This window comes from Schistocerca nitens, chromosome 4, assembly GCF_023898315.1.
Source record: "Schistocerca nitens isolate TAMUIC-IGC-003100 chromosome 4, iqSchNite1.1, whole genome shotgun sequence".
In the NCBI taxonomy this organism is placed as follows: Eukaryota; Metazoa; Arthropoda; class Insecta; order Orthoptera; family Acrididae; genus Schistocerca; species Schistocerca nitens.
The window spans coordinates 85,956,833-85,969,544 of record NC_064617.1 but is presented as its reverse complement, the minus strand read 5'-3'; the positions used below and the strand labels follow the sequence as shown (position 1 = coordinate 85,969,544).

The following is a 12,712-nucleotide window of genomic DNA, read 5'->3' as shown; positions in this document are numbered from 1 at the left end:
GTAGGTCAGTGGTAGAGCACTTGTTCGCGAAAGGCAAAGGTCCCGAGTTCGAGTCTCAGTCTGGTGCACAGTTTTAATCTGGCAGGAAGTTTCATATCAGCGCACACTCCGCTGCAAAGTGAAAATCTCATTCTGAAAATCCTACTGTGCCACCGATGTCGATACTACACTGACGTGACGAAAGTCATGGGATAGCGACATACACATATACAGAGGACGGCAGTATCTCTTACACAAGGGCAGTGCATTGGCAGAGTCGTCCCCCCGACCCCTCTTTTCTTTTCATCCCACCCCCTCCAGTCCCCCTATTTTTTCCTCCTCTCAGAGCTCCTCTCCCTTGGCAGATCCCTCCCGGCGGTTTTCATTTTTCAGTGTGTATACTCCGTCTTTTACAGTGGTTTTAAAGTGTCTTCGTTCTGGAGTGTTTTCATACTGTGGCCAACTTTTAACTTGTGTGAGTGACTTCTGTGTATTTTATGTGCTTCACTAATCACCAACTGTGTTTTTTAACTTTATGTCGAGTTCTTTAACTGTTGCACAATGAACGTATCCGTGATAGTGTACATTTTAACCCCCATTGCCTCCACTTATTATGTTCTTATGTCCCTCTTTTTATCGCCTTTAGTTTCCCGATATTATTAATTGTAATGCCACTCAGCTGAAGAGCGGAGGATTGTGCCGCTGAGAGCCCTCCCCTGCCCATATGGGGCAGGGGAATGAAATCACAGTAAGACAAAAAAATAAAAAATAAAAAAAGCGGAGCTGTTACTTGCACTGGGGTCATTCATGTGAAAGGGTTTCCGTTGTGAATGCGGCTGAACTAAGTGAATTAGCACAATTTGGTAGGTGGACCTAACATTCCGAAAATTGTTGGAGAATACAATATTCCGAGATCCACTGTGTCAAGTGTGTGCCAGATTTCAAAGATTACCTCTCATAGTGTGCAACGTAGTGACCGGCGGCCTTCAGTTAACGACCGAGAACAGCAGTGTCTTCGTAAGTTGACAGTGGTAACAGACAAGCAACACTGCGTGAAATAACTGAAGAAGTCAATGGGGGACGTACGACGAACGTATCCGCTGGGACAATGGAGAGAAATTTGGTGTTAACAAACTGTGGCACCAGATGACCAACGCGAGTGCCTTTGCTAACAGCATGGCATCGAATGCAGCCGCTCTCCTGAACTCGTGACCATATCGGTTGGATCCTAGACGACTAGAATATTGTGGCCATATTAGAGGAATCGCGATCTCAGTTGGTAAGAGCGGATGGTAGGGATGGAAAGACTGTGTCCTCTGATCTAACTGAACCAATTATTGACTGGAAACAATTATGTACAGCTACTTGGAGACCTTTTGCTGCCACTCTTGGACTTCAAGTTCCTAAACAACGATGGAATTTTTATGGATGACAGTACGTCATGTCACCGGGCCACAATTGTTGCGATTGGTCTCAAGAACATTCTTGACAATTAGAGCGAATGATCGCCTGACATGAATCCCATCGAACATTTATGGGATATAATGGAGAGAACAGTTCGTGGGGAACCTCATACAGTGCACTGGCAACACTTCCGCAGTTATGGACCGCTATAGAGACAGTATGGCTCAATATTTCTGCGGGGAACTTGTAAAGACTTTTTGACTCCACGTCACGTCGTGTTTCTGCACAACGCCGGGAAAATGGAAGAGGGAGACGATATTAGGAGGTATACCATGATTTCTACCACTTCAATGGATAGTCACCATCAAGGTCCTAAAATCAGTGCTAGCTACAGTTCACCGCGTATATAACTCGCATGGTTTTATTTTCAAGCTCATCGTTAATTTTACCCGTTGTCTATGTTAACAAACAATCTCAGAACCGGAAGAGAACAAAACAATAAGCATGAAAGAAGGCTGTTTTCAAATCTGCTTATTTGCGTTCAGAGGAACTCGAAAAATTTGGTAAATAACTGAGTAAATAACAAAGCATTAGATGTATCGCGAACTCCTGATTGCCCTGCGAATGAATGTCGCATTGGGGACTCCTAAGGCACAACTGACATGGAGTTTTAAAATATGAAAAAGTAAGAGGAATAGCACGATAGCAACTAAACACTTTTATGCGGCTTCATTGTGTTCCGCGCTCGTCAGGACACTCTTAAACAGTGTTCATGGGTCTACATGAAGCTGATGGCGTTGGCTTTTTTTGTAATTCGTCGAAGCTCTGATATCGTGCCTCTTTCGGTGTCCACTTTGGTTGCAAAATGCGTGTCTTTCGTAACTCCTTAGACATTGGGATATAAAAACAAGTTTGCAGATTCCTCATCCAAGGGGTACGACTGACGTTACAAAATAGTTCGAAAAAGTCTGTTGCCTAACAAGCAATAAGTGATGTAAGAGAGAGAGAAAAGGAAATTGCTTGCATCATTAAGGAACTACATGTCAAAGCATGTTGATGAGCCACTTTTTCGCGGCTTTGAACAGTCTCCATACACTGTGACAAGTTTCGGTACAGTGGATCAACTCATTAATCGAAGACGGTAAGTTTACAACTGTCGTCTTCTTGCGCATCGCCGACATGAGAAAACGGCGGGGCTCGTGCAGGGCATCAGGGACAACAACTGTGATGAGCGGTAGAAGCCACTACGTTCACATGTGGATGCAGATGATCCCCTACTCTGAGGCAGACCACACAATTGAACAAATTTAGTTAGCACCCAAATTTGCATCATCTGTCTTCTTCTTTGAACATGGCATTTTCCGCAACATCACCTAAATCTGTTTCAGATCGACGTGTTCAACTACACGTAACGCTTTTCGACCGCTCTTTACCCAAAGGCGTATGCACACATGTTTCAGTTTACACAGGGTGTTACAAAAAGGTACGGCCAAACTTTCAGGAAACATTCCTCACACACAAATAAAGAAAAGATGTTATGTGGACATGTGTCCGGAAACGCTTAATTTCCATGCAAAAGGAATTAATTGATTCGGACAATTTGCTTGAGAGCCAGTTCCGGTTTGTCGTTCATGTACATTCACATCTACATTTATATGATTACTGTAAAATTCAAAATTAAGTGCCTGGCAGATGTTTCATCGAACCAACTTTTGACTATTTCTCTACCATTCCACTCTCGAACAGCGCGTGAGGAAATTGAACACTTAAATCTTTCTATGTGAGCTCTGATTTCTCTTATTTCATTACGATTATCGTTCCTCCCTATGTAGGTGGGCGCCAAAAACAATATTTTCGCACTCTGAGGAGAAAATTGGTGATTGAAACTTCATGAGAAGATCTTGGGGCAACGAAAAACGCCTTTGTTTTAATGATTGCCATCCCAGTGCCCGTAGATGTCCGTTGCGCTCTCTCCCCTATTTCGCGATGATACAGATCAAGTTGCCCTTCCGTGAAATTTTTCGATTCCTCCGTCGATCCTAATTGAAGCAGATCCCACACTGCACAGCAATACTCCATAGAAGGGCGTTCAAACGTAGCGCGGACAGTCTCTTTAGTAGACCTGTTGCTTTATCTCAGTGTTGTGCCAATAAATCGTAGTCTTTGAATAGCTTTAACCGCAACATTATGTATGTGATAGTTCCAACTTAACTTACTCGTAATTGTAATCCCTAAGTATTTAGATGAGCTTACAGCCTTTAGATTTGTTTGATTTATTGTATAACCGAAATTTAGCGGTTTCCTTTCGGAACCCATGTGGATGACTTCACACTTCTCATTATTTATAGTCACTTGCCACTTTTCGCGCTATATAGATCTTGTGTATAAGTTTGAAATTTGTTTTTTGATCATCTGAAGACTTTATATGGTGGTAAATAACAGCATCATCTGGAAACAATCCAAGAGTGCCACTCAGATTGTCTCCCAAATCGTTTATGTAGATATGGAACAGCACGAGACCTATGACACTTCCTTGAGGAACTCTACATATTACTTCTGTTTTACTCGATGACTTTCCGTCATTTACTACGAACTGTGACCTTCTGACAGGAAATCACCAATCCACTAGCACAACTGAGACCATAGTCCATAGGCAGACAATTTGACTAGAAGTCGCTTGTGAGGTACTGTGACAAAAATCTGAAAATATGTAATCAATTTGACATCTCTTTTCAACAGAACTCACTACTTTGTGAAAATAGAGAGATAGTTATCTTTCACAAGAACGATATTTTCTGAATCAGCTCTGGCTGTTTGTCAATAAGTTGTATTCTTCTAGATAACTCTTTATGTTCGAACACAGCATATGTTCCAAAATACTATTGCAAATCGACGTTAGCGGCATGGGTATGTAATTCAGCGGATTATTCCTTTTTCCTTTCTTGGGTGTAGGTGTGACTTATGCAGCTTTCTATTCTTTAGGTATGGACCTTGCAACGAGCGATCGATTGTATATGATTGCTAAGTGTGGAGCTATTTTATCAGATTAGTGTGAGAGGAGCCTGGCTGCTATACAATCAAGACCGGAGGCTTAAGTGATTTAAGCTGCTTTACTACACCGAAGATATTTACTTCTAGGTTACTCATATTGGCAGTTGTTCTTGGTTCGAATTCTGGATTTACTTCATCCTGTATCTTGAACGAATTTCGGAAAGCCGTATTCAGTAACGGTGCTTTCGTGGCACTGTCATCAGTAAAGTCAACTTCGTTATCGCGCAGCGGTAGTTGAGATTGTGTCTTTCCCCTGGTGTACTTTACATACGACGAGAATCACTTTGCATTTTATGCCATATTTCAGGACAGAGTTTCGTTGTGGAAAGTATTAAAAGCTTCTCCCATTGAATGTCACGCTAGATTTTGAGCTTCTGTAAACTTCTCCAATCTCTAGGGCTTTGCTTGATATTCTGTAACACAGCTATAATGAGAGAAATGTTCGAATGGCTACACAAATGGCCGCCGCTTAGGGATAAACTAAAAACTTTTTACCCCATGTTTCTAGCTCAAGTAAGAACCCAGAACAGGACCGCGCCTTCCCCAAACTGCGATTCTGCGAGCTGCCCTTTCAGACACATTTGCTACAGCACGGATTAGTTGCTTTTTTTATTGTCCTCTGCTTGTCCCTTTCGCCTGTGAGTGTAACATTCAGAGCCGGCCGATGTGGACGAGCGGTTCTAGGCGCTTCAGTCTGGAACCGCGCGACCGCTGCGGTCGCAGGTTCGAATCCTGCCTCGGGCATGGATGTGTGTGATGTCCTTAGGTTAGTTAGGTTTAAGTAGTTCTAAGTTCTAGGCGACTGATGACCTCAGACGTTAAGTTCCATAGTGCTCAGAGCCATTTGAACCATTTTTGTAACATTCAGACACTTTTATAATGTTACTAGGAATGTCACAACTAGCTTCCAATAACAAGCAAAAATTTGGTGCAGAACTACTGTTTAACGGTTCTGGTACTGAGCAAGGCTGCACCTTTAAAGCACGTGGATCGCCTAGATAACAACAAACTGTACGGCAACGTTTCAAGAGCTATTACACACGCTGTAACTTTCTAGTCCAGTGACTGCGATAACGCAGTGGGAATGTCGGGTGTAGTATTCATAATAATTGTGGTGTCACCGCGAGGCACCACACTGGCTAGGTTGCAGGCTTCAAATCGGCCGCGGTCCGTCAGCACACATCGGACCAGCGAGTCGCCACTGTCGACGCTAGCAGACCGAGCGCCACGACTCGGCTGGTCTCACGAGATAAGCTAGCGCACTGGCCAGTTCTACAGACGACTTAAATAGCAATGGTTCACTCGTTATAGCCTCAGAGATCCCATTATCAGAGACACTAGTTAGCGTAACCTTCAGCTAAGTCAGTAGCTACGACCTAGCCAGGCCCCACATACAGTTTATGGATTGACAATTGATCTATATGTGTGGAGCAGTCAGCATTGTAAAAAGTATTCGCAGTTCAGTCTATAAATGCACTTGTAAATATTATTGTACAAAGTCAAGATAGACGTTCACCGCTGATGCTAAATTAAAGCTAGGTATTTAATTGTACTCCTGTCTACTAACTTTCTAATCACCTAAGATGTTCCAGATACATCCCGTCAAATATAGTTCATTGATCCTCACGTCAGCCTACGTGATCAACGCGTGAAATTAATGACCACATCTCGTGATTAGACAAAGAGTCAAATTGCGTGACTCAGCCAGGTCACCCTTTTTCCATGAGGCCCGTAGTTGCGCCTCATACATAACAATAATGATCGCCAGTGGGAGGCCTACCTTGGAGCCCTTTCTGCAGATGGAACTGGCCACGCAACAACGTCACCACTTTGTATCTATTGTTGCCTAAATTGTAGTACTACTATCCTGAACAGTGCAATGCTTATTAATGTCCTGTAATACCGAAACGACGCAGAGTACGACTAGTAGTATATACACTATCGCTACACAAATCAAACTAGACATCTCACATTACCTATAAAGAATTTGTGGTGGTGTATTGATGGCGAGCGATTTCAAAAGTGGAACCATTACAGTATTCATGGTATAATAATAATTAAGTAAAATATGATAACTTGTTAAGTATGTTAGGTGACGAAATCATGGGGATGCAGCAACCAACATTATTGTTTTGAGCAGAAGCAGAGGTATATTTGTAGTTGACATGACATCAAAGCACAAACACGCGGTACGTTGTATTTCAGTTCAAAAATTCTCGAAGACTGCTAAACAAGATATCTGTGCACATCTGACCAGAAATATTTGCTGTCTTAGTTAATTTATAAGTTGGCGCAAATAGAGGAGCGCAATTTTTTCTGTAGAAAGACTGGGAATTGTGGAATTCAGTGAATAATTCAGATATTAATTTCATTCCTTATTTTTATCTCGATCGTTCCACAGATGTTCGCAAGAACAACATGTCCGTAATATTCAAATCATGTAAATCACATACGTTTATTGATTCTCTGCCTTTCTGTTTCAGGTCGAAGACACGGAGATACTTGGAGAGACGTCGGAAAAGTTGTACGTATCCTTCAGTTCGCTTCTTCATTAACATTCGTTTTTCTTGTGAAACGCCTTCCAGTTTTGCTACTACTGCCGTGCTAGTTCTCTGGTGAGAGTATCAGAAGATTTCAGTTCGCCCCTGACCCAGTTCCATGATCCATAATTCCACATCAACCTGATCGGTACCTATTACATGGTTTCACGGTACTGCCAGAGGAATAAAAATAGTCAAGTCATCTGTTATACTCTTTTCACATAGAATTTCTAAAATGTTCAGCTTGTTATAATAGCGTATTTTTTAATTTATTTCTGTTCCGGTTGACCCTATTGACTTATATTCTGCATGGATCTGTGATAATGTGCTCGAAAAAAATCGATAGTAAACCAAGAAAAATTATGCTTTTGTTGCTGCCACGTACCTATCGTTCCTTTATATACATAGAGCTTCCCAATATTTCACTGGGTAGTTTTTGGACCAGGGTTCATTACGTAAAAATTGGCCAGGTGCTAGTAGGACTCGCTCGCTGAGTGTTCCGTACAGACTTAATTACTTATATAAACAGTTCATCTATTCCGGGACTCGAAAATATCGACGATTTTTGCCTGTTATCGACACTGATACTGGAAAGATATCGGTGCCAGGGGTTCCAAGACTTTCGAGAATGTTGTAATTTCGAGTATGAAGTCGCGTAACAAATGATAAAAGAAATATCCTTTTCGTGTGACATAATTAAAAATGAACGATTTCATGATTTTTTTTTCCTTTTCTTGCACTGTGAAACCTTTCTTCCTGTCAAATTTCATGATTCTACATCAAGGGGAGACACCTCATAGCTTTTAATGGGTGTATCAAAATATGTGACATAAATAACCATATATTTTAAGTGCATCGACTTAGAAGTTTAACATTTTTACCAACAAAGTAATATAGACATGAGTATGTGACATTCAACTTGTTACTTTCATCTGTTTCTGAGAAAATGGCTTTTAACAAACGGACAGTTAGAGTCCAAAAACAAAACTTTTTTTCATGTGATGTAATTAAATATTTAAAATTTTCGAATTTTTTCATTTATTTTTACAGTGAAACCTTGCTTCTTGGTACATTTCATGATTCTAGATCAACGGTAAGCACCCTTTAGATTTTTATGAGTAAGTTCGAGAGTTTGATATTATTTGACGTAGATGGTTTTATCTTCTGACTGAATTGATTTGGAAGCTTCACATTTTACATCGCCAAGGGACCGTAGATCTTAATATGTTACAAAAATATCAACTTTATATGTCTACCCGTTCCTCAAAGAAGGGGTTTGAATATTCTGGGACGCAGACAGAGAGACAGACTACGAAGTGATTTTATAAATGTTCCATTTTTACCAATTTTGGTTCAAATGGCTCTGAGCCTTATGGTACTTAACATCTGAGGTCATCAGTCCCCACCAATTTTGGTACAGAACCGTAGAAACATGGAATCTTTGACCTCCATTAGTTGTGAAACTTTGCTCGTACACCAGCACAATGGACGTCGTTGTGCAGCTGGCCTTGGAGAATGTAGGCGGGTGCTTGAGTGCGAGTGTGGTTGTTGCAGCAAGGCGCCCTTCTTCACGACGTCGCTGCTGTGGCTGACGTGGCGCTACTTCCTGCACGCCATCAGGGACCCCACCGTGCAGAACCTGCGCATCCTGCAGAAGATCGTGAGTACCGCAGTACACTGTTCGCGCCATGGCGCTCTTGCACACATGCTCGCTGTACATCTCGTCCCAGTGAACTTTTGGTTATTCTAGACAGCTGAAGGTGGTAACACTGGATACCTCGACAACACATCCTACGTATGTACTGTTGATTGTTGTTGGGCAAAGCCTAGATTATTTCGGCAGTCGAACCTGTTGCCATCATCAGGTGGGTAGCTGATGAAGGAGACAAGATCGGCTGCCGAAGTACACTGACGGACATGGGAATGTTATACCGAATGCTGGGTGAGCTAGTGTCGGGCATGACTTGGAGTGGACAAGTATCTGGGGCTGCGCCTCCAATTCCTCACCGTCCACTATCCCTTCTACACTACTGGCCATTAAAATTGCTACAGCAAGAAGAAATAAACGGGTATTAATTGGACAAATATATTACACTATAACTGATATGTGACTACATTTTCACGCCATTTGGGTGCATAGATCCTGAGAAATCAGTGCGCAGAACAACCACCTCTGGCCATAATAACGGCCTTGATACGCCTGGGAATTGAGTCAAACAGAGCTTGGATGGCGTGTACAGGTATAGCTGCCATCCAGCTTCAACACGATACCACAAGAGTAGTGACTGGCGTATTGTGACGAGCCAGTTGCTCGGCCACCATTCATCAGACGTTTTCAGTTGGTGAGAGACCTGGAGAATGTGCTGGCCAGGGTAGCAGTCGAACATTTTCTGTATCGAGAAAGGCCCGTACAGCACCTCCAACATGCGGTCGTGCATTATCCTGCTGAAACGTAGGGTTTCGCAGGGATCGGATGAAGGGTAGAGCCACTGGTCGTAACACATCTGAAATGTAACGTCCGCTGTTCAAAGTGCCGTCAATGCGACCAAGAGGTGACCGAGATGTGTAACCAATGGCACCCCATACCATCACGCCGGGTGATATGCCAGTATGGCGATGACGAATACATGCTTCCAATGGGCGTTCACAGCGATGTCGCCAAACACGGATGCGACCATCATGATGCTGTAAACAGAACCTAGATTCATCCGAAAAGAAGGCGTTTTCCCAATCGTGCACGCAGGTTCATTGTTGAGTACACCGACGCAGGCGCTCCTGTCTGTGGTGCAGCGTCAAGGATAACCGCAGCCGTGGTCTCCGAGCTGATAGTCCATGCTCCTGCAAGCGTCGTCGTCTGTTCTTGCAGATGGTTGTTGTCTTGCAAACGTCCCCATGTGATGACTCAGGGATCGAAACGTGGCTGCACGATCTGTTACAGCAATGCGGATAAGATGCCTGTCATCTCGACTGCTAGTGATACTAGGCCGTTGGGAACCAGCACGGCGTTCCGTATTATCCTCCTGAAGTTACCGATTCCATATTCTGCTAACAGTCATTGGATCTCGACCAACGCGAGCAGCAATGTCGGGATACGATAAACCGCAATCGCGAAAGGCTACAATCCGACCTTTATCTAATCTATCCGATGGTACGCATTTCTCCTTCTCACGCGAGGCATCACAACAACGTTTCAGCAGGCAACGCCGGTCAACTGCCGTTTGTGTATGAGAAATCGGTTGGAAAGTTTCCTCATGTCAGCACGTTGTAGGTGTCGCCACCGTCGCCAACCTTGTGTGAATGCTCTGAAAAGCTAATCGTTTGCATATCACAGCATCTTCTTCCTGTCGGTTAAATTTCGCTTCTGTATCACGCCATCTTCGTGGTGTAGCAATTTTAATAGTCAGTAACGTATTAATTTTTTCAGTAAAGGATCATGTCAAAATATGTACCCAATCATTGGTTGTCTTTTTTTCACTGTGTTCATTATTAGACATCTTTATCACATAGACTCACTGCATAACGTCATGCTTCCTTACTGGATGAATTCATTTGACCTTGAACTGTGTCCTTCAACATCATATATGAAAGGCATATAACTTTTCATTTCTGTCCATCATTCAAAGCTCGCGTCACAAATGTAGCTCTTCATGAACCTTTTCTTGGTCTCAAGGTTCGTATTTTTGGTTGATAACATCTGTTTCTGATTAGCAAAATTCGTAACTTGCTCTTTGAGATCCCCTCCTGTTAGTGCAGTGTTACTACACAGACGCCCTTGACCCTTGACCCGCAGGCGATCGCGGCCATGGCGGGCCTGTGCTACCTGGGCACAGAGGCGCGCACGCAGCTGGGCGTGCAGTCGGTGCAGGGCGCGCTCTTCATTGTGGTGGCCGAGAACACCTTCTCGCCCATGTACGCCGCGCTGGCCGCCATCCCGCAGGAGCTGCCGCTGCTCAGGAGGGAGTACCGCAGCGGCCTCTACTCGCCGCCCACCTACTACGTCGCTAGGCTGCTCGCAGCGGTAAGACGCTCGCTCACAGCCGTAAAACTACCGTAGGCTACCGTAGACTACCGTAGATAAGAGTTGAGTACAGTAGTTTTCCTAGTAGCTAGGTACCCGCGTTACCTGCGTGTTACGAGTGTTGCATACCTATCAGGCATTACCTCGTACAGGGTGAAGAAAAATTCGCGCACTCGGACTTCGCAGTGCGATTCCTCACATACTAACAATGTAATAATGTCTCTCACAAAACTTCGTCCTGTACGTATAAGCCGTGGTAAAAATTACTGTTTTGAAGAGCGCACCGCAGTGCGTAGTGTGAAGCAGTCGCCCTCCGTTTCTGGCGGTGGCGCCGCTGTGGCAATCGCAGTTTTGGTGTCTCCCTCTGGTGGGAAACGGGAAAGGTTGCCTGTTCACGTGCATTTAAGGGGCGCTATGAGCTCGCCAGTCGGTCAGTCGCAGTCAGTCTGGGTCAGTCTCTCGTCCCCAGCTTGCTAGTCTGTCTCTCGTCAGCATTTGGTAGGCAGTTAGTGTCTGTCTGTTGTTCGGAGTGCTAGTATGTCTGTCGTTCAGATCAACCTTTAAAGCCGGATAAATGACTTTCCACTCCGCCAGAAAGAGAACTCAGCGAGTGGTCGCCCGGTCGGGCCTTAGTTCCTGCATCTGAGTCTGCGCGTTAGGCCGCCAGTCTGCTCGAGTTTGCTCAGGCAATGGTCATTGGCGGTTGGATCGATCGGTTCGTCGGTCGCGCACTGAGACACAAGATGACTTGTCCGTCTTGAGCGTCGGCGCATGTGAGGTCGCCACGTGAGTTCAGCGCGTCGCGCCGTATAGCGAGGTGTAGTGGCTTCGCTGTCGACACGAGAGCAACAGGAGTCAACCCACGACATCAGTCTGGCCGGTGCGAGCTGCGACGCCGTGAGACGGGAGATAGGCGCGCCTTACTGCATCCGTTGAAGAGGCTGGCAGCGGACGGTTCGGGAGAGCGATTTTTGGGTGCTGCGCCAGGTCTTCTCGAGAAATCGCAGTTTATTAGAAGTGATTGGTGATATGTTGTGTGATTTGTTAAATTCTACTTGTTTTCTTGGTCAGTATCTCGTCCCCAGCTTGCTCGTCTGTCTCTCGTCCACATTTCTTAGGCAGTTAGTGTCTGTGTGTCGTTCGGAGCTGCCTCTGTCATGTTTGTCGGATTTGGTGTGTTAACGAATTTATTGCTTGGAGTGTAACGGCCTAATACCTGAAATATGTTTTGATCTATGGAAACTTTGATATTATTGCCTATGATCTTGAGAGGCGGTATCTGTATACTGTAGAGCATCTTAACTATTGTCTGGCCAACCATGTAGAATTTTATATAAGGTTGCATTTCATGGACTTTTATTTAAATGATCATTTTAGTATATAAAGTTGCCACCCTTTCACCGTAAGACTTTTCTTAGAAGTTAAAATCAAGTAGCACCTTCGGTGGCAAAGTTAATATTTTAATTTCCATCCCTCCTACGGGGGTGCATAGTTTGTGTGCTTGTGTAAATTGTTAAAACTTTTCCTTTAAAGTAATCTGGTGTGTTGCAGATTTGCACTAGTGAAGTCTTTCAGAGGATGTTGTGAGCGGTCGTAACTATGGCCGTGTCAAAAGGGAGCGGAAAGGTTCCTTGCCCGAAACCTCATACAGTCAAAACTTGTTTCTTTCTGCCTCTGAATAAATTGTAACTTTGATATTTAGAGGGTACTTTCGATTATA

General features: G+C 44.0%; 1 protein-coding gene across 4 annotated transcripts in view; it reads left to right on the top strand.

The window, feature by feature from the left end:
- Positions 1-12,712, top strand: part of LOC126251689 (protein scarlet-like) — a 327,742-nt gene that overhangs the window by 250,330 nt on the left and 64,700 nt on the right. For all 4 annotated transcript variants that reach the window (XR_007545773.1, XR_007545771.1, XR_007545772.1 and 1 more), the window contains 3 exons: positions 6,918-6,958; positions 8,529-8,634; positions 10,765-10,992. Coding sequence is in view for 1 of the 4 variants with exons in the window: in XM_049952276.1 (XP_049808233.1) it covers positions 6,918-6,958; positions 8,529-8,634; positions 10,765-10,992 (375 nt within the window). In the remaining 3 variants the exon portion in view is untranslated. The remainder of the gene's footprint in view (positions 1-6,917; positions 6,959-8,528; positions 8,635-10,764; positions 10,993-12,712) is intronic.